Below are 25,141 nucleotides of genomic sequence, written 5' to 3'. Positions count from 1 at the left end.
TGAATGAACTCTTTTATCTAACTATTATAAATGGTTGTACTATAACTTCAGAAACATTTGATGATGGAAAAGACACAAACACACAGCCAAAATCAGTAGACATTTATTTTTCTCTCAAGAACAAACAAGAATAAATTCAGCAATAACAACAGAAAGAAAGCCAAAGAGTACAATGGAAGTTTTGCGTAAGTTCAAGTGTACCAGATACCAATTTGCACACTCCAACACCTAAAAAGATGAGTGTGTTTGTGTGCGCAATTACGTTTACAATTGACCTGCCTATGTTGCGTTTGGTACAGCTAGTCACCCAGTCTTTAGCTGTACTTGGCTGCTTTAAATCATCCCCTAACTGTGACAACTAAATCAAGGATTTTTTAGTTTTTGTTTTTCTTTAAATAACTGTGTAAGTGTGAGGACACCAGCGAGCAAATGAGGATCTGGAGAGCATGCTGCCTCTTCTGAATCCTCTCTCTCCTATAGTCAAAGGCATCCCATCCTTGGGCTTTTAATGGTTTCCTTTTCAGTTTTTTTCCTTCTTCAAAAGAACAGCCCCCTCATTCTTCGGCCGATGCCCTGGCGGTCATAGAGGACGTTGAATTTATTGATGAACTGGTTCATGCTGTTGCAGGTCTTTGTGATGGTGCCCAGGTAGGCCATCAGACCCACGTCGTTACATTGCTGTAGCAGAGCAAAGCAGGGAGAGTCAGCGGGAGACGCACGGACACACACAACTATCCACCAGCAAAATTACATAACACACACACACACACATAATACACACACACATAATACACACACACACGCGCGCAATACACAGACACACACAACTACCCACCAGCAAAATGACACCAGACACACACACACAAGCAAAATTACATAACACACACACACACACAATACACAATGAGCTATAAACTCAGAGAAGACTACACTGGGACGAACGGGAAAACAGACCAAGGCTAGAAGCAAAATCTCCCTTTGTTTTGAAGACCTTTTTTCCACAACTGCCTAAAATCTTTGCAGTGTATTTTTAAACATGTACTTGAGAGGACACATCCGATGGGGCTGATACTCACATCGTAGAAGTCGGTCTTGAACTTGAGCGTGCTGAGCACGGGCAGCCGGTGGCACAGAGCGTTAGCCTCACGGAGAATCTCATGGTTGAAGGGCACCTCACCTGGGCAGGGACACCCCACACAGAAAAGAAAAGTAGTTCATTACTACAGAAATGAGGTTGCCTTCAAAGCAAAGCAAAGCAACAGTTTGCAGTAAATTACTACACTGACATGAAATACACACGATTATTACACGGCTCTTCTTAATGCTGTAGAATGCTCCATTCACTTGAATGGGGCTTCCCAACGTTCTGCGGTCAACTATTTTCCGATAACTGACCGTTGCTATGCAGTTAATGACCGCTGTCAAGGAAAGTGGCCTTTTTGCCTCTGATTCACATCTTTCGTAGCACTCCGCAAGTAGTACGGTAACTTATCAAGGGAGTTTCAGCGGACGGTTGAGCAGCTGTGTTCTAAAGAATGTTCAACTGTCTTTGAAGTTCAACGTCTTTGGCGAACTATTTCTCTGCTTTTTAACACTACGTATAGTAACAAAAACAAATACATTGTAAAAAGACACACTGTGTTAAGTAATTGTTTTAGTTTTAGCCGTATAATAAGCGGGATAATGTATAGAACGCCGGTCATTGTCGGGAAAATAAGCCCCTTCACGGTGAAGCAACACCCCTCCGCTTCGCGTCGGGGTGCTGTTCGCCCTGTCGGGGCTTATTTTCCCGACAATGACCTGCGTTCTATACATTATCCCTTACTTACATCGGCGTGATTAAATGTATGACATGGAGATACACAGTTTCCTAATCCTCATTTCTCTCCCCTTCAGCACTAAGTGAAAATGTAGCAGCTAACAGCTGGTCATCAAACTGGGCCATAAGGAAGTTTGACTTTAACAACGTGGCCCAAATCAGTGTGACCTCTCCACACTTCCCCCAAAGCACAGTGCACAGGCCTCACCTGCTTCCACTGCTTTGACGTACTCCAGGATCACCTTCACCCGACTGTGGAGCATCTTAATGGCACTGTGTTGGGCGATGAGGTGCTCTGCCACTGAAACACACACACACACACACATACACACAAAAATGACTTACGGCTGACAGCTGCTGGTGCTTTGGAGAAGGCAGAGGCTGAATCGCATGTCAATCCAATAAAAGGATTGTTCGTCTACAACCATGTCATTTATTCTAGGTTACCCGAGTACATGTAAAAGCAGTATGTTAAATGTTTATTTCTTCTTCTGTTTTTTTGAGGGGACACAGCATCAAACAAACTATGGCATGCACTGAGGACATGCCGACTTAGCAGCTAATGTTTTTTTGGGCTGGGTTGCCGTGGTTACCGGTGGAGTTCTCCCCTGTGCCGGTAGCAGTCATGCGGGCCACGTGGTCAACGCCTATCCGCTCAGCCTCCTCTGTGGCCAGAGTGTAGCCCAGCTCTGCAAACAGCATGGTGGCCTGGGGGGGAGAGAGAGAGAGAGAGAGAGAGAAAGAGAGAGAGAGAAAGACAGAGAGAAAGAGAGAGAGAGAAAGAAAGAAAGGAGAAAGAAAGAAAGAGAGAGAGAGAGAGAGAAAAAAAGAGAGAGAAACAGAAAGAAAGAGAGAGAGAGAGAGAAAGAGAAAGAAAGAAAGAAAGAAAGAAAGAAAGAGAGAGTGAGAGAAAGAAAGAGAGAGTGAGAGAAAGAAAGAAAGAGAGAAAGAGAGAGCGCGAGAGAGAGAGAGAACACTTTATGAAGACATCAGCCTTGGCAACGGTGAAGGGTAATTAGTGTCTGACATTCTGGGAGATCTTTTAATCTTTAATATGCTGGCTGGGCTAAAAACTCTGATACAAAAAAAAACTGATCTACTACCTTATCAAAATGATTATATAAAGGACTCTTAAAGTGCAGCTTACCTCTCCATTGATGATATCAATAACCGACTCGAAGACATTGACAGGGAGCTTTGAGAGAGAGAGCAAACAAGAGGACATGAAGGGTGATTCTGGTTTCTTCACATCATCAGACTTCACTGACATCATTTATCATTTTTCCACACTGTTCCTTAAAGATATACAAAACAAACCATCCATGTACACATTTTTCATTTAGATGCAATCCTCCTCAGTTCTACTCACATCCGTGTGCTTTGTCATGGGGTTAAGCTTGAGGAAAAGGGGACTCTCAATGATCTCGCAAATCTGCACACAATAAATCAATGAAAGAATGAAAAATAAACAAAGCCAAGGAGCAGGAGTCACATTTCTGAAACTAAAGCTGTATGAAAATATTCTGAGGTATAATCAATTCCATGGACATATGCTAACGTCAAGTAATTGAGATGAAAGGAGGGTTTGCTTCAGCTGTTCTTTATTAACTCTTGGCTATCTAAAGTTGATGCATTCTGTTACCCTACTTGTGACACTTTCATTTAGCTTAATCTAAACAGTGTGATGTTTTTGTACGTTAGTAGGCATCTTTGTTCTCTTTATTCATCAGTTTTCTTCTAATCTGATCCCAAATAAATAACACTTCCACAACAACATCCATGCAGGTATAATATAATACAGCATAGTATAGTCTGTTTCTGGACATCTGTGCACGCCCGAACCCCATCGAATCCCTTGATCTGTTGCTGCACCACTCACCTGCTTGTGAATGTGGATATCTGATTGGTCACAGGGACCGCCCGTTGTATACCAGCCTAGAAACTCCATTTCCTTAAAAACCTGTTTAACTAATGACACAAAGGCAGTGCGAGACATTTTAGAACCCATCTTAGAACCAAACTAGAACCAATCTTGGACACAAGGACTGACATGAAAATGATGTTTACATTAACGTCTTGTTTGCAAGATGACGTGCCTTGACATGGGTAAAGTCATATGCATATAGTACACACATAGACAGACAGACAGACACAAAGACAAACCATGGAAAATGGACTGTATTTATATAGTGCTCTTCTTCTCAGAGAGCTCTCAAAGCGCTTTACACAGTAATGCCTCAGACATTTACCCATTCAAACACCAATGGCAGAGGTTACTATCTAAGTTGCCAACCTGTGCATCAGGAGGGTTTGGGGGTTCAGTGTCTTAACAAACACACACACATATACTCACATTGTTCTTCTTTAGTATAGTAGTACTCTTTGTCAATGTGTACTCGGTCATCCACTGTAGCGGACAGAAGCTCAAAGGAGTTCATCACCTCAATGTTTCTACCCTCTTGCTTCCCAATCAGAGCACCAATCACTGAACAGGGAAATACACAATCAACCATCAAATTATGCTACTTCTACAAAGACATAAATATACACAAAACAGCAGGCATACCACTTTATATGACTGACTTTCTATTGATTTACTTTCCATTAGTCTGTAATGCACCAATATTTCACACATTCCCACTCAGTCATTTTTTTCACTGTATAATATTTTTGACATAATAGACAAATATGTTCTCACTACCTTGGTCTTCACTTTGCAGTACACAGCTCAACACATAAGCCCATTTGTCAGTGACTGTGGTGGGAGGCCTGTGCACACAGACTGACCATGATGTCCACTTACCCTGCATTGGACGTCCCTCCTGCGAGCGAATGCGTATCCAGTGATCTGAGATGTTGAGGATGACTAGCGGATGTAGGGCCACAGACACACTCCCCGTTACCCCAGAAGCCATGACGCTGGGGCTTGCTGTGAGAAGGCATCATTTAGCAAACGTTTGCACAGTGAACGCAACAAGTTTATCCAATGTTCTGTCCTTGCTGAAGAGGAATGCCAACAAGTAGCGTAGCATGTACATGTCACCTAACCTTTTAGTCATCGTCCTCAAGTGATACAACTTTCGTACAATACAGAGAAACTGTAATATCTGTGATTGAGTTTTTGTTGACAGTATGGTGATGACTAGCTTGTTGTTGTCATTGATGACAACTAATAATGTCGGTGCAGTTGGGGAGAGATATAACAGAGGCGGCAAACTACTGTAATCAAGATTAGCCCAAAACAGAGGTGTAGTGAACTATGTGACATACAATAAACCACAAAAAAAGACGCTATGACAGTGTCAAACTACCGTTAGCCATTCAATCGGTTTAATGCAGCTAGCTAGCTAGGTAGCTAGTCATGGCATTGAACAACGTTTATGAAACAACTAAGCAAGTACCTATAAGTGATTATTCCAAGAGGTAACAACATTACTCTGAATTAAATTGATTCCTAATTAACCATGGATTTAATATTTGTCTCGTTGAAGGAACTATTTGACTCTTAAATGTAAATATAGTTACCTGCCCCATCCACTTCCATTCCACCACCATTGCTAGTCGCCATCTTGTCTGACTGACACCTGCGCAAGCGCGCATGGTTTTGTGTAGACTAAAGAATAGTTGTATGCCATCTGCTGCCATCTGCTGGGTGCAGTGGGATAAGGAATACGAAAATATTGAGTGAAGCGGAGGCAACGAACTATACGACGCGAAGCCGGAAAACAATCCAATAAACAGTGGGAAGCAAAGCAAAGCTTTGTGAAACACTTAAACACAATTGTCACGAGGTTTAAAAACGGTGACACCTATTGGCCACTTTTGCTATAGTTACATCTTGTGGAACAACAACTCAGACAAGCGTTTACAAATTCGAAACTATTTATTATCCTGGGTGGTTATACCAAGCTACCAATGCATATGACCAATACATATTTTGGAAAATCCCTACACATCAAGCAAAGAAATAAAAGCTTCCAGATTGTCCGAAGCAGCTAATTTGGGACTGTAATGAACAGTGTGTTTATGCATTTTTTCTGTTATCTTTATTAACACCAGAGGGGTCATTTCAGTTGCCTGGTATTTCAGTTTCATGTGAAGGGCATGACATTTAGGATGATGTTTCTTTGGATAAATAACCAGATGGGTTAAGTGGGTTTGATTGTAGGCCTACATTGTAGCCAATGAAGTGAGGCCCTTTTTAATGTGCTTGCTTTGTGGGACATGATTTATCTACGGAGGATTGAAGTGTGAGTTAATGTATCTTATAGAAAATGAAGATCAATAAGGGTAAATTAAGGAGCAACGTCTCGCATTTGTTTTATGCAAAAGTGGTTATTCATTCAATTATTTTTCGTATAGCAGACGTTTTTTCTCTAAAACAGCAAACCAAGGCATGCTGCACCGAACGGGGAATTGAAACATGGATCAACACCTTTGTTTGCCATCAATGTTAACCACTGTACCACCACGTGTGTCGAAGTTTCATTCAAATATATATTTATTCAGCTTTTGAGACTTATTTTCTAACAAATTTTCTCACAAGTCACATGCAAAAGAAATCTATCACATGAGACACTTGTTGCTGGCATACCGGTATTTTGCCATATACAGCACATCGCTCCAGCCAATAAGTCAGAGAATTGTGATAAAATCTCCCTCCTCTCACAAAAAGACAAAAGTAATGTGTATGCTGATATATGATCAACATATGAACGCACCAAAGCGTCGCTTAGCCATGGTCACGTGACATGGGCGTTTTGAACTACATTTTAGAGCAGTGTCGAAATATCTGCGCATCGGAAGCTCGTCATAGCGCCAGTATCGAGCGTCCCATTCTAGGATTGGACAACTTAATTTATTTCGTGTTCACTGCATAGACGTTTATTATAGGTCTAAGAAGTATAATACGGTCTCTTAGAAACTTTTAACTTAAAATCTCACGGGTACAAAATTGGTCCGTCTACATAATATGACCGTGTAATCATTGTTCACGAGTCAATGGTGGTTCCTTCGCCATATTGTTTACAAAATGGCTGACATTAAAACTTGTACATTGGACTACTTTCCTGAAAATATTTTAATTGACATTTTATCCTATTTAAACATTAAAGAGCTGGTGCGCGCTGGCAGGTAAATAATGGTTATAAGAACAGTTGACCACAATGTATTTTCTCCAGAGGTCTCCTTGTGCTTGTTTTACGATGAAACTGTATCAGTATGCGTGCATGATGCAAGCTCGGTGGCGTTCTAACGATTTAGTTTTTGTGATTTTACAAAAGATTCTTGTTTCAGGAACAATATTTCGTGTTTAAATTCAATCCACTCTGTTTGTAGAGTATCGTTTACTTGTTTCATATTTCCTCTGTTTAGTTTTTTCGTGTCATTGTTCCGCTTCCTGTTGGACGGAGGCTGATGTGTTATATTATTAATATCTCCTGCTGAGGTTTATTTGTATTGTTGTTTTGTACGCAGGGTGTGTAAAAGATGGAGACGTTTAGTGAAAGACCAAAGATTGTGGCGTGCTGTTGATCTCACCACCTGGAAAGGGGTATGCTAACACCTATTGTCTCATTGAGTTGCATCACTCAGCCCTAACCTCATCTTTCCAGTGACATTTAGATATTTTCTTACATCATACTTTTGATATAAGAATACAAAATATTGGGGCTGTAAAAGAAGAATTATATGTTGTCTGTAACTGTCCCACCTTTTATCCCCCCCCCCCCCTTCCTATTGTTTCCAAGATCACGTTGCACTTCCTGTGGATTCTGCTGCGTCAATACCTGGGCTGTGGCCTGCGCTGCTTGCGTCTGCGAGGCCTGCTGCTCTCTGCGAGGGCAGGGAAGTTATTATCGGAGTCCTGGCTACAGGCTCTGGCCTCTAAGTGTCCTCGTCTGCGCCGACTGTCCCTGTCAAATGCGGACCTCAGGGGCTTGCGGAGCTGCTCCCTCCTGCCCCGGACGCTACAGGTGCTTAAGCTGCATGCATGTGAGCTGCCCCCTGGGTTTTTCTCCCAGTCTCCCCCAGACAGCGGGGAAGAGGGAGAAACCGCAGCGTCGGCCAGCCTCAACTCAGCCGAGGGAGGTAAGAGCAAGCCGAGCAAAGGGCAAGCCTCTGCTGTGTTAGGCATCGCCATTGATACTCTGGTCCTGGACAACGTGCCATCTTTCACAGACCAGCATCTGCAGAGCCTGAGCTCCTGGGAGAAACTGACTCAACTGGAGCTGCGTGATGTCATCCGCATTACCGCAGCAGGTGTGCGTAACTGCGCGCCCAAGGAGTTTGTCGTCAAGAGCCCCGTTGGCGGCCTCTCCAGACTACGACACCTGGAGATGGGCAACTTCGGCCGGCCTGGCTCCCAGATGCAGATGGCGTCCCTGGGCCTCGGGGTGGGCTGGCCCGGACTGGAGGAGGTCAGCCTCGGGGGCCGCGAGGTGGGGCCGGGGCTCCTTTGCCTGCGACGCCTGCGCGACCTGCACAGGCTGCGGCTGCGCAGTTGCCCTCTCAGCGAGATGCAGGTGCTGCGCGGCTGCCGCATCCTGCGCGGCCTAAGACAGCTGGAGTTCGATGAGGTGGACTTCCAGGTGCACCAACGACAGCCGGACAGGGAGGCTGGGGAGTTGGTTGGGGTTGAGGCGGAGGAGGAGGAGAGGGGGCCAGAGAGGGAGGCAGATGTTGAAGGTCGTGGTGGTGGAGGTGGAGGTGGAGTTGAAGGCGGGGAAGAGGGTGAAGGACAAGAACCTGTCGCGGAACCAGGAGCACCGTTTGACGAGTCGGACCCGGTGCCTTCTATACGCCGCGCCCTGGCCAAGCTTTTGCCCCAGTGCACACTTGTGTTCACCGGCTGCAAAGTGACACTGCGAGACGACTAGTTTGTAGCTGGAGTAGAAGTTTTACATTTATGTGTCATGACTATCAAAGTACACACGCCTCTGTATGAAGGACAGGATGCTCAGTCTTTCTGATGTCATGCTGAGAATTAAAGCATTTCTGAGAAGTTAACTGTGAAATTTCACAGGGTTGACCATTGATGATGTGTCCAGGCTGCTTTCTGTAATGTAAATTATTCAGTTATAACATCGCATTTACTTTATGTGGTTTATAGCCCTTAGATAATGGATGTTATTGTCCACGTGGGTATTTAACCCCCTTGGTGTCAAACCTTGACATTGAGCTCTGTGACTGGCCAATACTGCAAGTTACTACCTTTTTAAAGTCCCTTTTAATTCCATCTCTCCTAGTTTTGGCACGAAACACAGGCATGACTTTAATGTCTTGCTGCACAGCACTGCAGGTAAATGCAATGAGTGGGGGCTGGCTGTGGTGCAGGTGGTAGCATCACTTCCACATACCATTTACGACTCCAAGTACCTGTGTTTGTCTTCATCCCACTGTCATTTCCTAAACACACTCCATAGCTGCTGTCAAATAGGCTCTTTTGCTTAGATAAATAGTTAGATGGATACTTTATTAATCCAGAGGGAAATTTAGGATGGTTTCATCCTGAAATGACCTAGAGAGAGCAGCCATAATGAGAACTGTTTGAATTCTCTAAATGCTAAGAAAAGGTGCTTCCTTTCTTATCTCCTTTAGCATTGGGTATACTTGAGAATTCTTTACATAAGGAAAGGAGACAATGCCATCCCAAAATTCCTTGTGGCAGCAACATCAACGGATCAACATGACCCAGGTCAATAGCATCTGCCTTCACATAATCACGTAGCCTAGTGTAAGTGTAGTCGGATTCTCTTAGTACTGCACTGCGGTTGTCTTTTTCCAAAGTCCTTATGAATTCTTCTTCACATCTTTCCTTGACCTCGTGACATTTTTCATCAAGGAAAAGACAATAGGATGTATTCTTTTCGACCGCAACCAAGATCTCGCTACCACCCATTTCTTGTTTCTCACAGTCCTGTCCAAATGAAGGTTACACAAAACCCAAAAATAAACTTAAAAATGAAAAGCTACAAACACATTTCCAAGAGATCTGGACTAGATGTGATGTTCTTCCTCCTTCTCACACACATTACCTGTGCCTCCACTAACTGCAGACATGTTCATGATTGAAGAAGTAACAAAGCATGAACATTTAGTGTAGCATTCAATGATGGAATGATGATGCTATGTGCTAACTGGTGTAGAGACCATGATGAATTCATACACATATCAGGATAAGCATGCTAGCACACATGTGGTAAATGTACACTACACATACAAACACAACATGGTGCATACATGATACATAATTAATAGTGTATTCATTGGGGAAAGAGCATTTAAGTATTGTAGAACAGCGTAGTGGGTATACAGTAGGTTACTATTACAGGGGTAAGTACAGTAATGGAACATGTTGATGGTGCCAGTTATTTACATTGCAGGTACATTGTAGCTGTATATTATAGGGTAGAATAAGTGTGGTGGGGGTGAGTAGGCTGAGGGTAAGCATAGTAAGGGTGGCAGGATACAACTGCAGTGCCCTTTTCTTGCCGTTCTACACTTTTTGAGAACCAAGTCTGAATTTGTGCAACCACGTGCGAGCAGAGACCATAACCCCCTTGTTTGGCGGTCATACAAGCCCAGGGTTCATTTGAAAATGCTGTACTGAAGTTATGTTATCTATTAACTTAAAATTGTATTTACATGTTTTATGCTGTTTTTTAATTCGATTGGTGTGAATCCTACCTTAGCTTTCTGTGATGCATATACATTTCGCTTCTATTGAACATAGAGTTCAACAGCATAAATTCATTGTATTCATTAATTTCGCTTTGATTTTAACAACGAATTGTCTTGACTTTTATTTTGGCTGCACGGTGCTGGTGATCCCTTCACACACCCATTGGCTACCGCTTAGCAACGCGTCGCGTAGGGTTCTTGTGGCGCTTTGGCGATTAGATGGAAAGGCGTCGTGCAGACCATGAAGCATCTTTGTAAGATTTCTTGAGGAAACAGAAAACTTTGTCGTTGGTAGTTCACTCTAAAGCCACCCTTAAAACACCAGGTATGAAGAAGATGCATATATAATCACTATAAGCGTAACTGTTCACTTAGAAAGCAAACGATAGCCTAACGTTAACTTGTTAGCGTTAATTAACGTATCCTAGCTAAATAGCAACATTGCCAGCATTCATTTCTTGCCGATTGCATTGAATGCATGTTTTTATTAGGACGTGTTACCCAGTTAATTTAACTCAGTCACGTAAAGATAAAGTGTGATATCTGAGCTAACATTACGGATAAAGGGACGGACTGTAAACCATCTGGCTATGCATCTAACTTTAACGTTACTGTGATAGGCAAGATAGCTAGTATTAGAAGCCGATTGCTGTAACGAACGTTAAGCAAGAAATGGATAAAATGTGTGCAAGTTCAAAACTCTCTCATGAAACTTTTCCTGTGGAATTTGTAATAACAGGGAAAGATGTTCTAATGAATTTGGTGTGACTGACAGACCGCCTGGGAGCCAGCGCTATGTCGGTGATCAGCAGCCTCGTCCCTGCACGTTTCCTCACACTTACTGCGCACCTCGTCATTGTCATTACCATTTTTTGGTCTAGGGTAAGCCTTCTGTGTTTCCTTGCAGTGTTCTGCCCACTTGTTGTTATCGATGACTATCTTGACAACCACAAGCCCGCAAATAAGGTTGAAATATCCACCCTTCACTCCAAGGATGTCCAACAAATTATAATGTCTGAGTTGTATTATGTATACTGTGCCTGTTTATTATTAGGTATTTGGTAGTTTTTCTATTCATAGATAATGGTACCAGAATTGCCTTGTCAGAGCAACTAATCGCTGCCTTTTTGTTCTCATAGGAAAGCAATGTTAGGGCTAGTTTGCCCTTGCAGTTCACAGAAGAGGAGTATAATGAGGTGGACACTAGGTTTGTGGTCTCCCATTTGTTTCAGTTAGTCCCACTGTTTTCAGTTAGCCGCACTTCAGCTGCACTTTGGTATAAATTATTTCAGGGATTGCTCTTCTCTTTTGGACTCGAGTTCTGATGTGTATGGGGGCCTGCCTTTTTGGTGACTTGAAGTTTGACTTGCTGTAAAACCATGATTTTTATATTTAATTTCTATATTTTTTAACTCTTTTTTTAACAGGTTGGTGATAGTGCTGTCTGTCACACTTGGCCTGTTTTTCATAGAAATGGCTGGATTCTTCTCAGGAGTGTCCATGTTTAACAGCAGCCAAGGTCTTCTTTGTATCCTTTGTCTCTGCAGTGGTTCAACATTTATGTCAGCCTTGTGTGGGTTTCCAGAAACTCAAGCACATCAAGTAATAACACACAAAAAGTGATGCCCTGGCACATGTGATATGTCCTATATTTAGGATAAGATTGATGCCTGTATAAAATGCAGTCAAATATTTAAATTATGACCTGAAAGTCAACTTTACGAAATGTATTGCTAAGTTATTCGCAACAAAAACACTCATTACTCCTTCACACTAGGAAATTAGCATTTCTTTTTTTATTGTGCAACTGTTTACAGCTGATTGACACATTACTGATGAATTTTTGAAGACTCAACTTTCCTGTCAAAGTTCCCTGACTCACCCCATCCTTTGACTGTCCTCGCAATATAAGCTACCGGCTGCCATGCAAGTGCTACAGTGTCCCTTCTCTTTTTCCTCTTTGAGCAGTGGACCTGTGACATCTATTGGTGGATCTTTGCCTTCTGCAGGTCAGTAAGGCAAAGGTAGTGATGACTGATGACCATAGCAAGCTAACATTTTCTATAAACATGGTTGTTTATAGAGTCGGCTAGTCTAAAAACACACTCTAAGCAGGTTGAAAATGAGTGGCCGATAGTGAGGCATGAGGGCAGAGCAGAGTGTTTTGTGACTAAGGGGCTCAAAAGTCCATGGCATGACCCATGGCATGTGTACGTTCTTGTTTCCCTGACAACCGAACCAGCACTGGCAGGCCACTGCAGCGCATCTATCTGCCTGTCCTTCTTTGTGTTCCAGAAGTGGGAGTGCTGGACCTACTGGTTCATTTTTGCCTTTTGCAGGTTTGTCTTTCAAGTATGGGCCATAGATATAGGAATATTGTATATAGGACACAAGCACTGTGCTACTTTGTTGACAACGTCCTACTCTGCCTGGGTACTCGATGGTGTTATACTTGTAATTGACAGTCATCAAATATCATAAATGGGGCCCCGATGGTTTACGAAAGTAACATTTCTGTGTTTGATTGCTAGAAACAGAATTTCCACTCTGCTATTTCCCATGTCTGTTTTCATCTTGTGTCCAAAGTTCAGACTCTATCAGAAGTTCAGTGATTAGTGAGCAGCGTGTTTTTTTACAGATGGAAGTGAGACTTTTGAAGTGGTCTATTCAATAATGTGTTAACAGCAAGCAGCAGGTTACTTGGTTCATGTCCAAATTATGAGAGATAAAATCTGCATCTTAGTGTGTGGTGCTACTATCTCTCTGAGAATGGCAGCAGTAGGTCACTAGTAAGACTTGGAATTGGCAATGAGCAAAGATACTCTGAAGTATTACTTTCACAAAAATGTCGGCAAATTACTTTTACAAACTTCTGGTGAATAAATATGTAAATATTTGATATATAAATATAGTTTTTGATATAGAAGCGTACACAGAAATATGTTTGTATTACTCATATTGTCCGAATCCTTTACACAAATGTAACTTTTTTCCCTCTGGCATTCCCAGTGTGATTCCAGCGCTTGTGGAGCTTATCCTCTTCATTGCTGTCTTTGGGTTAAAGAAGAAGCCCCTTTGACCTTCAGTGATCTAAAAACAAACCGACAGCTGGCACGAAGTTACGACAACCACACAGTTACAGTTTCCACAGTCAATTATTTAGTTTATAGCTGTTAATTGTATGATTTGTTTTGTATTATTTGTATTGATTCTTTGCTGTTCTGATGTTTAAATAAACACTTTGGTACGAAAAGTCACTCAAAACATGAGGATCTTTTTTTGCATTAGAATTATATTTTTAGATATGATCCAATGTTGTATTCTGTTATCATCCTTTAGCTGTATTACAGAAGTAATATCATTTGACATTTATAATGACATGTTCTTAGTAAAATTGAAATCCATTTGAGCAATTGGAATTATTATGGCATGAGGTTTCTGACAAATCCACATCAACATATTTTCACTAAAGAGGACTTCGTGGTGGGGTGCTGTTAAATATAGATGTTATTCGGGAAAAAGGTTAAATGTTCAAAGTCTGTTGACTTCCCGCAGTTTATTATTGATTTATCTCTGAACCGGAAGAGACCAGCCAAAATGATGACGCAGGCACCCTGCGAAACGAGCCAATCAGGCACAACAACGGTTGCATTTGAAAACCTTGGCGGTGCAGTCTGAGCAGTGTTGTATGCAGGAACTCGTTTGGTAGCACATCGTTTTAAATTCTCTTTCCGATCTCAGGGGCTAACATTTTAGTCCCGTATAGTTATTGGAAAGCTGTACTTGTTGGATTTAAATTATGCAGGTAAGTTTTAAAACTCATGACTGGCTTTTCTTACGAAATAATTTCAGGATAGAAACTAACAACCAATTTTACTAGCTAGCAAGCTATCGCTCTAGACACCCAGCTAACTTAACTCTAAATATAATTTTAAACCGAATGCAAACCCATTTGCAAGTGGACATACTGTTATATACTTGTATTGTTGTTGTTTTACATATGTATTCAACCATGATGGATTCTAAACTGTTCTGTAAATTAAGAACACATTTGAAAAAAATAAGACAATAACGTTAGCCATATATCTAGATGCAGCTAACATGAGCTAACCTAGCTATGTGACGTTAACAGTACGCTTCCTAGGCCTTACATGACACATTGGTAGTTTAGGAATACAAGTCCAACATTTGTTACTTAAATAAAACTATCCAGTATAGAGTCTTTTACGTTACGTCCATCGTCATCAGCTAAACGTTTTTCTGTGTGTTTCTTTTAATCGTAGAATAAAGAGAATCGCGAGCCCAAGGGTCCAACAGGGCTTGTAAGTTTTTCTTTGTTGCTATGTTTAGGATTAATTTGAATGTTGCAAATATGAGTTGTGGGACATACGATTATCATGACTTAAATAATGCTGCTGCTGTCCCCGCTGACTATTTAACTCTGTCCCATGCGTTGTATATTTGTAGGTTGCAGGACCTCAGCGAGTGGAGATAAGTCATGCTTCAGACAGCTCAAATAAAAATATCATCACGGGTAATGTTTGCCTCCTCCTCTGAACTCTAATTGGATAAATATAACGTTGGCTTAATGCTTTTGCTTTAAATGTATCATGGATGCTTTCGTTCATAACTTTATTTTAACTTTTCCACTAGGTCCAGGAAGAGTGCAAGCTGGTTCCTCCTCTCAAAAGTATGCATTTAACCTACTCCTTTTCCTTTTGAAGCATTGTCATGCTGTTTAAAACTGTATTTAGATTAACTAATATTTCAATTATACATATATTAATAACTCAATATAATGTAAAATAGTCCAGTTAGGTCTATTTTCACTGCAAAGTCTGAGTTAATCTAACATGCTATTTCTTCTATTCAGGAGGATAACTATAAAAGATTTTGATATTGGTCGTCCACTTGGCAAAGGAAAGTTTGGCAATGTGTATCTGGCACGCGAGAGGAAGCTGAAGGTCATTGTGGCGTTGAAAGTGCTTTTCAAGACCCAGATGGAAAAGGAGGGAGTAGAACATCAGCTCAGGAGAGAGATTGAGATTCAGTCTCACCTCAGGTGTGTCTACATGTGCCTTAAGCTTTTTGGTCACATTGCCATGATTATACAGTACACATTCCAGTAGAATGTCACTCTTCTGAGTCATCGCCTTTCCCCCCCCAAGAATGTTTACTTTAACTCAATAATCCCCTTGGATGAGTTCAGTCATTGTTTCATCTGAGAGAAACAAACACTTCATCATATCAGTATTGAAGTACATACACAAAACTTGTTTTCTTTATGTATTACATGCCAACATACCATAATAACAGAAAATGTATTTCACCATTTGAAGGCATCCCAATATTCTCCGTTTCTACAACTACTTCCACGATTCGGCACGAGTGTACCTGATCCTAGAGTATGCTCCAAGGGGGGAAATGTACAAGGAACTTCAGCGCTGTGGACGCTTCGACGACCAACGCACTGCCACGGTGAGAGTTTGAGAGTGCCCCATGATGGGCATGGATTTAAAAAAACCTGTCCTGTTTTGGGGTCTTGTATGTTGTGATCTGGCATTAAACTGACCCCTTGGGTCTAGTGCTGTGGACTATAGATTCCCTGCAAGTTTTCCTAACAGCTTTTTTTGTGGGGGGAGGGGTGGATTGTAATCCATATGAGTTCATAACATGTACTGTATTCCTTCCCTCTTGTGCATCAAGAACACTTACATTTTACCGTCAGCTATCAGCATGCATTGTTTTAAATCGTGTATTCTATGGAAGGAAAAGGCGGGGAAACATGTTGACATGTCAAACATCTTCATTCCAGTACATGGAGGAGCTGGCAGATGCTTTGCAGTACTGCCATGAGAAGAAAGTAATTCACCGTGACATCAAACCAGAGAACCTCCTGTTGGGTTTCAGGGGGGAGCTGAAGATCGCCGACTTTGGATGGTCTGTCCATGCTCCTTCTTTACGGTAAGACAAGTTGATCATGGGGTTGTTTATTATGTTACAGTTAGAGACAATTCTTTGAAAACCGTGGTGACCGTGGCATTAGAATTTAAGGCTACGCAAAGACCCACCCCCAACTACTTTACGATGTCTGTCTTTTGTTAGCCTCTTTCTATTTTAAGCCTTGCCATTTAAAACAATCCAAATGTCCCTGATAATTCACCATGATTTTTCTCTATATTGTATATATTGAGTAAAAGATAATTTTTATAAAAAACAGTGGAATATTCCTTACATTATCCATACAGTGTGTGCACTCCTCCTGTGTTAATGTAAATGGGCAACAGACAAAGGGCCCCTAACTGAGTCATACACGATCTGGGACGATCCATACGGTGCTTACGGAGCACAGAAAGGAATGGTGTAATTGATTGGCTATTGACCTCAAATACCAACAACCTTTAACCACAATCGAGGACTGTACTTTTGATATACATAAAAAAAAAAGCGAGATTAAAGGTAAAACCCACAATTGTAATTCCAGTACACCTTTTGTCAAATTCTGCGACTTCCTCACTGTCCTCTAGCTGTCCGCTCAGTGTGTGCACTCAAACGCAGGCGTTTGTACACAGTCCTATCACTGTAAAGTGGAAAGAAACATGGTGGCCCAATTCATAAACAATTCCAGACGATAAAAACCTTGCTTTAGAAGCACGAGAGTGAGGAGTACAATTTCAAATACAAGCTCAAATATCAACCACCTATGTCAGAATCACGGACTCCACCTTGAAGTAATATTGGGGTGGCAATGGATCTGTTTAGGGATTGGGTGAAACATCTGCTTTTTGAAACACGGCCTTTCAAATCTGGCTTGACCACTTCCTCTGAATTCAGGCGTCAGACCATGTGTGGAACCCTGGACTACTTGCCCCCTGAGATGGTGGAGGGGCACTCCCACAATGAGAAGGTGGACCTGTGGTGTATTGGGGTTCTGTGCTACGAGTGCCTTGTGGGGAACCCTCCATTTGAGTCTGCTAGCCACTCAGAAACCTACAAAAGGATCACAAAGGTTTGTAGTTTTACAGTATTATGTGCTAATCGTATACAAGATGGCCTTAAACGCAATGGGATGATGGCAATCCTATGTATTGATCAGATAGCCTTGCAGAGTATCCTGCCTCTGCTGTTCAAATATACTTATCCATCCAATAGTCTACCTGGATTTGACGCCTACCTACAGTATATGAATGTGATCCATAGTTTTTGTAAGTTTTGGTGATCTTACTTGGTGTTTTCCATTTCAGGTTGACCTGACGTTTCCCAAGGTGGTGTCTGATGGGGCACGGGACCTGATCTCGAAGCTGCTTCGCCACAGCCCCATGATGCGTCTGCCCCTCAAGAACGTCATGGATCACCCCTGGGTGAAGGCCAACTCCCGACGCGTCCTACCTCCTGTTTGCAACCCCCGGGTGGAGGGTGTTTAAATTTTGTTTGGGGAGTCTGTTTTTTTAATTTTTATTTTGTATCATTTAAATGCCCTGGCCTGTGCTGTACTATATAAACTGGGATTCTAACCTCGTGTAAAAGCGTGGATACATAGGCTCCAAGGCTCAGGAGCTTTGAGAGCTGCTCAGGCTTCCATTACAGCCACAATAAGTAATGTATGGTGGTTTGGAAGGTGGTTGTGTTTGTGGACACCCATTTGAGGTTGTTCTTTGCTCTTTCTTGGCTTTCTATTAAGAATATCTTACGTAGGGCTTCTTTTTAGTATTCTTTTCTTTTCTTTTCTTTTCTATTCTATTTTTATTTTACTGTTTTTATCACTGCCATGTAGATATCTTTTAAAACCCACAACCGTGTACAATTTGTACAGATGTCTTTTGTGTCTAGAATAGCTGTTGTGTCAACGACCATGGGATTGTTTTTGGTCAGTTGTACTTGTCTTTTTCATGTGTACCGTTTTTGGGTTAACGTTTGAATAAAATATAATATCCTACCTAATTTGGCAAATAGTGTGTTATTGTGTCTGTCTCTTCGAGAAGAATGACACTGATATGATAGGCTTTATTTCAAATGTTGTTCGCGGTCCGTCAAAGGGATCACATGGTAGCGTGGCCGAGCGGTCTAAGGCGCTGGATTAAGGCTCCAGTCTCTTCGGAGGCGTGGGTTCAAATCCCACCGCTGCCAAGTGTTTTGCGTCAAATAAAGATAGAAATTGTCGATGTAATGTAGAGAAACTAAAAGGCAAAATTGGTGCTTTTTTTTTCAAATTGACAGGACCATACAGTTACAAACGTTTCTATATCTATGGATCTAGTCGTACCAACCGGAAATGAGGGGGAAATGGTTTTTGAAACAAAATCCTTAGTAACAACCAATAACATAATTTTCACAATCACATAGAGGTCCCTGATCCAGTTTTAATTAAATGTAGTTTAGCTAATTAGTCATAGCTTAAACAGTAATATTGAAGAGTTTGGTGTGGAACAGCCTTGTCGACAAGGGGCGCTGTCGAAAAAGAAGGTTACTTGGATTGACATCATCCGGAAACGAAAACTCCGAGACAAGCTCTGCTGTTAGTTAAACTCACAAGGGCAAGGATGGTGTGATGTGTGTGTTTGTAAATCTCAGTAAATTCTGAGTGTAATACCACCAAGACTCCAAAAGCATAGTCGTGCGTAGCGTTGACCTTTAATACATGTTTAAATTAAGGAAACAAAGATGTCTATAATTTGTGAGGTTAGCCGAAGCCTAAAGCTGATGTTGGGACAAATTCAACCATGCAAACACATGGGACTGACGTTAACCCTCCAAAAGCATATGCAGCATCATTCGGGTAAGGACATAAACCTGCTTTATTTCATTTTGACTGTATCTTTATTTAAAGTCTGTACTGATCTTAGCCGGTTCGTGCGTCTGTTTCTGCACTGAGTAAGATAAGACTTTGGGTTGTTGCAGCTGTAGACTTGCCTAACTAGCTGCATAGATGTCTAACAATATACCAATGTTTGCCTTTTAGTTCGAAGTTTGAGTCAGGCAGCTGCCAAACCCGAGCCTGAGGTTGATGACAATGAGGCTGTCAACAAGGCATTCGTCAACAGAAATCCCCGGAGTCTTGAGCAGATGGCTATTTCAATGAAAGACAGAGGCTGGGCAACGGTGTGGCCCCATAGAGAGTATTACCACAGGTAAACAGCCCCACACACGCATTGTTTTCATTTGTAATGTTCATTTAATGTAAAGGATAGTCTCACACCATGATGAAAATGTAACTATGTATTATAAAGCATGGACGTAGACTGTGTGTTAATAATGATTGTGTTGCTTATTTGCTCCTCTTTCTCAATGATGCAATGCTTTTTAAAGTCTCATAATGGTGATGTAATTACCTTTTACAAGTATGGTTGCATTAGACATGTTAGGCATTTTAGTGCACTTTAGACATGAAAACATGTAAACTACTGCATAACCCCCATATGGATAACAAATGCATAGTGTGCACAGGAATATTTGGGACCAGTATCTGTAATCCTTTCGGTTACGCCGTTATTGTACATCTGGAATAGAAGCATTATCTGTCAATCTAACCGCAATCTGAACTCGCTTTGTCTGTCCTCAGGCTCTACTTCTCTCGGACGCAACATCACATCACTGCGGAGATCTACCCCAGGGATTCCACAGAGCCTGTCATCACTTGCTCCACGCGGGAATGGGCGATCAAACGCGAACTGAGCTCCACGCGATCCGTGGCCGCTTGCCAGGCGGTGGGTGAGGTGCTGGCTCAGAGGTGCGTGGAGGCGGGTATCACACGCATGGTTTTCCGCGAGATCCCCTGGCTGTTTCGCTCGGAATCGGTGAGTTTACCTCAGTTACTCATCAGGTGGTTTATCATTAATGCAAAAACACAGTTTTCAAACCACTTAACTATTAGGAATAAGTATAGCTTTTTGAATCCATAGGAAAGCTGTTCTCAGTCCGTAATAGCAGGCAATGAAGGTGGTTTCATGCTCAGTGAATGGATATATATAGAGAATACAGATAACCCAGTGATTTACACACACACACACACACACACACACACACGCTCAAAGTCCCCATGTATAATTGTTATTACAGATGCAGTGAACTTGCAATCCTGATCAACTATAAGCAACTGCAGCAGCTACAATTTATGTGTTACCAGGTTGAATGGAAAATTGCCTTCTAAAACTTCTAATTGTTTGACTTTTGGCACTTAGGTAATGACATTTTGGACGGCTTTGAAAAAGGGAGGAGTCACTCTAAGTGAACCAAGACGGAAGTACATCTGAGTCAAGCCCTTTTCTTTCTGTTTTTTTCTCTCTCTCCTGTCCCACAATAAAATATCTTTGTTGAATGCCGTTTTGATTTGCACCTTATTTTTACAGTTTGGACCATTACAGTCAATTGCAGAAAACCTTCCCAGAGAATACCTCTGCAGGTTCCTTGAACAGTAAATCAACTGAGAACGTGATGGTGTCATTTGCCGGGGTGATTCTAGTTGAGATGGATACAGTGACATAGAGGGAATAGTGTAGTTGAGAGGGACTCTGCATTTTCTCCGAACTGATCTGTCTGAAAACTTAACTGTCTAACCACATCACATAAACACATAGCCCATCTCCCTAAAGTTTGGTGTCTTGAAGCAGAATTCTGGACTGTGTTTCTCAGAAGGTGTGTTGAGCAACCACATTGACAACTAGGAGAGAAAGGGTTCTTTCCAAACCAGACCCTCCCCACTTCAACATGGAGTGAACTCTGTATGGTTTCATTCTCCCAGCAAACCAGGCCATGGGGCACTTCTATTACCACTTACACTGATTACCACATATTTGGAATACCCTCTTTTTGGGCACCTCCTTGTATCATTATTAATTGAATATTACAGGTCTGCAGCTTTTTGCCCTATTAAGAGCTGGACAACAGGCTGTGTATGTGTGTGTGACTGGCCTGGACTGATAGCTGGTCGAATGTGAACAGAAAGTGCTTCAATTCATCATCCTTTGATTGGTGTTCGCCTTCTCCATAGAGTCCATCTATAGGCCATAGAGTCCATCTATAGGCCATAGAGTCTATCTTTAGGCCATAGAGTCCATCTATAGCTCTTGATGTTTCAGGGATCCAGTAATTCCACTGAGCGAGGGATTGGCCCACCCAGCCTCAGTTTACAGCACCTGGTGTTTCCAAGTGGTCTTCCATCCAAGTACTAACCAGGCCCGGCACTGCTTAGCTTCCCGAGATCATACGAGATTGGGCATGCTCAGTGTGGTGTGGCTGCAATCCTTTCATTAGATCAACCAAATTGTTTAGTTTCAGATAAATTACCCTCAAGCAAAAGCTATCAGTTAAGCATTTCATAAGAGCAACCAGAATATCTGACAACACAAACAGTTTTATAGTGATGATTTATTCGGTTGAACAGTTTGATTGTAAACAGTATAGTGAATACTTTCATGAGACTAGGACCAAGGCAAATGCATAGGAATAGTTTCACACAGAGCAATAAGGAAATGAGGAATTGCTTGTGAATGTTACATGTGGCCTAACCCCCCCTCCCCCAATCTGTGTTGACTTTTAAACAGTATTGGGGGAGTTTGGTCCAAAAGAATGGCCTCATACATTTTAGATAAGACATAGGAGGACTTTTAACAAATGTAAAGAGCCTCGGTGACATGGCTATAGTTTCACGTCAGCTGAACAGGGTGTGTAGCTTCATACTAGTAGAAACAACATGTAGTAAATAGATCACGCCACACATGATGCCATTCTGTTCTCTCCTCAAAATCAAACGAGCCAGCAGTAGGGTTCAGTTTCACCTGCGGCCATCAGAAAACTGGAGCACAGCCAGATCTAAACCAGCGGTGCTTAATCCTGCCCTGGGGTCCTCCTGTTCAGCAAGTTCCACCCTTCTCTGCTCTGCTTACCTGACGATGCTCGTCCTTGGCTGAACACACCTCATTGAGCTCATGAAGAGCATTTGAACGGCAATGGAGGTGTGATTGAAGAAGGGCTATATACAAGATTGTGTATCGCAGACTAGGGGACTCCAAGATTAGGTTAGAGAATCAATGCACTAATCTAGCAGGCATAGCTTTGACAAAGTCTCTGCTGGTTGAATGACTGCGCGTATCTAGCAGGCATAGTTTTCACAGAGTTGGAGACAATTTTGAAGCTTACTCAGCACAAGCAAATACATCAGATTTCTCCTCAGGCTTGCAATCGTTCTAATCAGCCTTAATCCTCCAGCATATTACATCAGAATTATGTAGCTTTAATACAACAGAAAAGAGGAAAAGGGAGTCATTTCTGTGGTGACAATTCATACATTTGCTGGCTGTGCATTCGAAAAGGGGACGTGGAAACTATCTCGAATTAAGTCTCCTCATTGGATGTTTTTTCTTTTGAACTTGGCAAAATGTTAATACAGTACTTCACTGGAATTTAAAAGTCCAATGTATTCAGATTCTAATGCTTAATGTGCACAACAACAACTAATAAAACAAACCACCAGACTCCTTAGCATCGTGTCATGCATAGAAACATACATATAAATACACTATATGCTCTTGCATCACCACAACAAAGGACAGATTCACAAGTTCTGAGCCAGGAAAGACAGAGAATCTCCCAAATACACCAAGTCTTAAAAAACAAAAACAGTATTTATACCAACAACAACAGCAACTACTAGGGAACATTTGCCTTGCCTGTGAACACAGATCATTGCAGAGTTTTAAGGTCCTACTCCTTGCGACAAGCAGTTACTCTGAACTTTAAGGTGTGCATTCTTAGGTGTGTATTCTCAGGACTACTTGAGAAAAACCTGTTACCAAACCCTTAAAGGGGTTTAAGGCAACCCAGTATGTCAACGGTTCCTTTCCATTCAGTTAACACATACGTACTTATAGTCATTAACAATAAACATGTCACTGTTCAAAATCACATGGGCTCCTCAGGTAACACACAGTTACAGGTACACAGATGACCCAAAATGATTAATTTGACACCAGCAAATGAAGTCCGAGAGAAAAGAACTACAAGAAGTACACACAGGGGGATCACCTACAAAATGGGTCATCTCCTTAAGGCACTGAAGCAAGGTGCTCAGAACAGGTTCAACCATGCAGTGATGACACTCACACAGAAGAAAACACTCTACGTTAAGAGCATGAGTTGTTTGGCACATTGAAAAGTGTTTCAAACCAACACTACATACTTGATTTAATCCACAGTCGGTAGCTTATAGAGTTTTAAAAAGGTTTAATCTCCCACTCAACTTCAGTAAAGTGTCAAATGGCTCACGAGAGTCGTTCTCTCAGAAATTACAGCATTCTAGTTTAATTTAAACATTTGTTCATGTTTGGCCGTTAACTTTTAAGGACTGTTGCTGCCTTTGATGGTTGAAGACGTATTAATTCCAGTCTCTTAAGAAATGGAGGAAACTAAATGGAAAAACCTTGAAGTTAGGTCAATATATACAGGCAGTCTTGGCTTAAAATGCCATAGTTCACATGGAATGTAATGGCATAATTAGATTACTTGTTAACATTCTGATTGTGTTTTCTGTAGTATGTGCTAAAATAATACTATAAATTAATTAAAATGAAGATAAAAAACATTTGAAATAGAAACCTCTCAAAAGACACCATACTTGGCAGCATACTGCATTCACATTCTGACTCAGAGGAAGTAATACGCATAGGATTGTGTGGAAACAGAGAGGATCAGATTACCTGAGCACAGCAGAAAGCAATCAATCACAGAATATGAAACGCTCATCATAGTTTACAAGACATGAAGATTTAAAAGACTCCGCTAACCACCCTCTTCCCCATCCCGAGTGAAATAAAAAAAAAGGTCCAGGATCTGTTATGGTACTTGAACCTTTCTTGCGAGTCAGTCGTGACTGAATGACGGAGAGAAGGCATGCGAGTGCAGAAGCAGGCCATGACCCAGACGAAGGCACACAGTGTGCGTGACGTTAAATAATACTAATGCTATGCTCGGTGACGACGGGAGTTTTTCCAGACCTGCTACTGAAGGCACGGGTACAGACAGGCAGGAGAAAACAACCAATCTATACATGAGGCGTGGTGTTTGTCTGATAAGTTTCACTATTTCAGAGACCAATTGAAATTGGTTTGGAAATGGAAATTTCTGTTTTGAAATAAATGCTTTTGCCTTAACTTCCTGGATATGTACATTCCTGAATTCTGTCTGGATTTGGGCCATTTTTCATTCGTACTTGTTTTAACGCCAGGAAATGTAGAGTTCCCCAATTGAAGTACAGCATGCTCATCTTTCTGGCACAGAATTCTGTTCGGTTTCTCACACCAATTTCTCCCAGACTGCATACAAAAATAACACCCAAATCTGTGACTTAACTCTAAAATATGGTCTTCCACAGAAGATTGGAATTTGGTAGTGGAATATCCTAAAATGGAACTGACTTTAGAGGACATAGCGTTACAAACAATCCTCTCTTTGATCTCCCACCGTGTTGGAAAGCTGAGGCAAAGTGTCTTGTTCTGTCATTAAATAATAAATTAAACATACTAATATTGGATATATGTGAGGAATATCTTTGGATAGTAAAACAAATGAAGTATGGCAGGACGCGCTTCTCTTCTCTCTCCTAGTGTCTCTGATCTCGTCCTTCACTTCATCTTTTCTCTCATCCTGACC

The 25,141-nt window shown here is 41.6% G+C and overlaps 6 protein-coding genes across 7 annotated transcripts in view; 4 read left to right on the top strand and 2 right to left on the bottom strand.

Moving 5' to 3' along the window:
- Positions 1 to 87: 87 nt before the first annotated feature.
- On the bottom strand, positions 88 to 5,390 carry cops6 (COP9 signalosome subunit 6). Its single transcript, XM_080844075.1, has 10 exons — positions 5,345 to 5,390; positions 4,623 to 4,748; positions 4,173 to 4,304; positions 3,699 to 3,787; positions 3,189 to 3,251; positions 2,967 to 3,014; positions 2,413 to 2,527; positions 2,028 to 2,120; positions 1,077 to 1,177; positions 88 to 678 (listed from the first exon to the last, which is right to left on the bottom strand). Exons 1-10 carry the CDS (start codon positions 5,385 to 5,387, stop codon positions 538 to 540), a joined length of 951 nt encoding a protein of 316 aa, XP_080700201.1. The 5' UTR covers positions 5,388 to 5,390; the 3' UTR covers positions 88 to 537.
- A 1,384-nt stretch (positions 5,391 to 6,774) lies between these two features.
- On the top strand, positions 6,775 to 8,853 carry LOC308369085 (uncharacterized protein). Its single transcript, XM_080843423.1, has 3 exons — positions 6,775 to 6,952; positions 7,295 to 7,370; positions 7,567 to 8,853. Exons 1-3 carry the CDS (start codon positions 6,852 to 6,854, stop codon positions 8,692 to 8,694), a joined length of 1,305 nt encoding a protein of 434 aa, XP_080699549.1. The 5' UTR covers positions 6,775 to 6,851; the 3' UTR covers positions 8,695 to 8,853.
- Positions 8,854 to 10,643: 1,790 nt separating this feature from the next.
- On the top strand, positions 10,644 to 13,737 carry tmem107 (transmembrane protein 107). Of its 2 annotated transcripts, none has more exons than XM_080843422.1 (6): positions 10,644 to 10,823; positions 11,238 to 11,380; positions 11,638 to 11,705; positions 11,926 to 12,026; positions 12,741 to 12,837; positions 13,508 to 13,737. In XM_080843422.1, exons 2-6 carry the CDS (start codon positions 11,294 to 11,296, stop codon positions 13,575 to 13,577), a joined length of 423 nt encoding a protein of 140 aa, XP_080699548.1. In that variant the 5' UTR covers positions 10,644 to 10,823; positions 11,238 to 11,293; the 3' UTR covers positions 13,578 to 13,737. The 2 variants fall into 2 exon arrangements, with proteins under 2 accessions (XP_080699548.1, XP_080699547.1); XM_080843421.1 differs by lacking the exon at positions 12,741 to 12,837 and adding an exon at positions 12,411 to 12,507.
- A 461-nt stretch (positions 13,738 to 14,198) lies between these two features.
- Positions 14,199 to 17,922, top strand: aurkb (aurora kinase B; the record flags this gene model as incomplete). Its single annotated transcript, XM_080843632.1, has 9 exons — positions 14,199 to 14,303; positions 14,782 to 14,820; positions 14,966 to 15,032; positions 15,152 to 15,188; positions 15,372 to 15,560; positions 15,838 to 15,976; positions 16,314 to 16,462; positions 17,333 to 17,507; positions 17,743 to 17,922. The coding sequence occupies exons 1-9, from the start codon at positions 14,298 to 14,300 to the stop codon at positions 17,920 to 17,922; spliced, it is 981 nt and encodes a 326-aa protein (XP_080699758.1). The 5' UTR covers positions 14,199 to 14,297.
- A 1,083-nt stretch (positions 17,923 to 19,005) lies between these two features.
- mrpl18 (mitochondrial ribosomal protein L18) lies at positions 19,006 to 20,813 on the top strand. The gene is made up of 4 exons (XM_080843138.1): positions 19,006 to 19,274; positions 19,458 to 19,626; positions 20,058 to 20,292; positions 20,677 to 20,813. The coding sequence occupies exons 1-4, from the start codon at positions 19,160 to 19,162 to the stop codon at positions 20,746 to 20,748; spliced, it is 591 nt and encodes a 196-aa protein (XP_080699264.1). The 5' UTR covers positions 19,006 to 19,159; the 3' UTR covers positions 20,749 to 20,813.
- Positions 20,814 to 25,080: 4,267 nt separating this feature from the next.
- Positions 25,081 to 25,141, bottom strand: part of LOC308369579 (protein phosphatase Slingshot homolog) — a 14,510-nt gene continuing 14,449 nt past the window's right edge. The window contains exon 17 of the mRNA XM_080844076.1: positions 25,081 to 25,141. This exon is cut by the window's right edge and continues 266 nt beyond it. The gene's annotated coding sequence lies outside the window, so the exon portion shown is untranslated.

This window comes from Sprattus sprattus (genome assembly GCF_963457725.1).
Source record: "Sprattus sprattus genome assembly, chromosome: 8".
In the NCBI taxonomy this organism is placed as follows: Eukaryota; Metazoa; Chordata; class Actinopteri; order Clupeiformes; family Clupeidae; genus Sprattus; species Sprattus sprattus.
The sequence above is the reverse complement of the archived record's forward strand: the minus strand, read 5'-3'. Positions and strand labels throughout refer to the sequence as shown.

What these genes read in the sequence shown, in the direction of transcription:
- cops6 (XM_080844075.1), bottom strand. Translation starts at nt 5,387, where the DNA reads ATGGCGACTAGCAATGGTGGTGGAATGGAAGTGGATGGGGCAG. An exon ending in CCATGACAAAGCACACGGAT is followed by an intron (nt 3,015 to 3,188) that starts GTGAGTAGAACT and finishes TCTCTCTCAAAG; the next exon opens with CTCCCTGTCAATGTCTTCGA. An exon ending in TTGATATCATCAATGGAGAG is followed by an intron (nt 2,528 to 2,966) that starts GTAAGCTGCACT and finishes TCTCCCCCCCAG; the next exon opens with GCCACCATGCTGTTTGCAGA.
- LOC308369085 (XM_080843423.1), top strand. Translation starts at nt 6,852, where the DNA reads ATGGCTGACATTAAAACTTGTACATTGGACTACTTTCCTGAAAATATT. An exon ending in GAGCTGGTGCGCGCTGGCAG is followed by an intron (nt 6,953 to 7,294) that starts GTAAATAATGGT and finishes TTTTGTACGCAG; the next exon opens with GGTGTGTAAAAGATGGAGAC. An exon ending in ATCTCACCACCTGGAAAGGG is followed by an intron (nt 7,371 to 7,566) that starts GTATGCTAACAC and finishes ATTGTTTCCAAG; the next exon opens with ATCACGTTGCACTTCCTGTG.
- tmem107 (XM_080843422.1), top strand. Translation starts at nt 11,294, where the DNA reads ATGTCGGTGATCAGCAGCCTCGTCCCTGCACGTTTCCTCACACTTACT. An exon ending in TTACCATTTTTTGGTCTAGG is followed by an intron (nt 11,381 to 11,637) that starts GTAAGCCTTCTG and finishes TTGTTCTCATAG; the next exon opens with GAAAGCAATGTTAGGGCTAG. An exon ending in TATAATGAGGTGGACACTAG is followed by an intron (nt 11,706 to 11,925) that starts GTTTGTGGTCTC and finishes TTTTTTTAACAG; the next exon opens with GTTGGTGATAGTGCTGTCTG.
- mrpl18 (XM_080843138.1), top strand. Translation starts at nt 19,160, where the DNA reads ATGTCTATAATTTGTGAGGTTAGCCGAAGCCTAAAGCTGATGTTGGGA. An exon ending in CATAGAGAGTATTACCACAG is followed by an intron (nt 19,627 to 20,057) that starts GTAAACAGCCCC and finishes GTCTGTCCTCAG; the next exon opens with GCTCTACTTCTCTCGGACGC. An exon ending in GGCTGTTTCGCTCGGAATCG is followed by an intron (nt 20,293 to 20,676) that starts GTGAGTTTACCT and finishes TTTGGCACTTAG; the next exon opens with GTAATGACATTTTGGACGGC.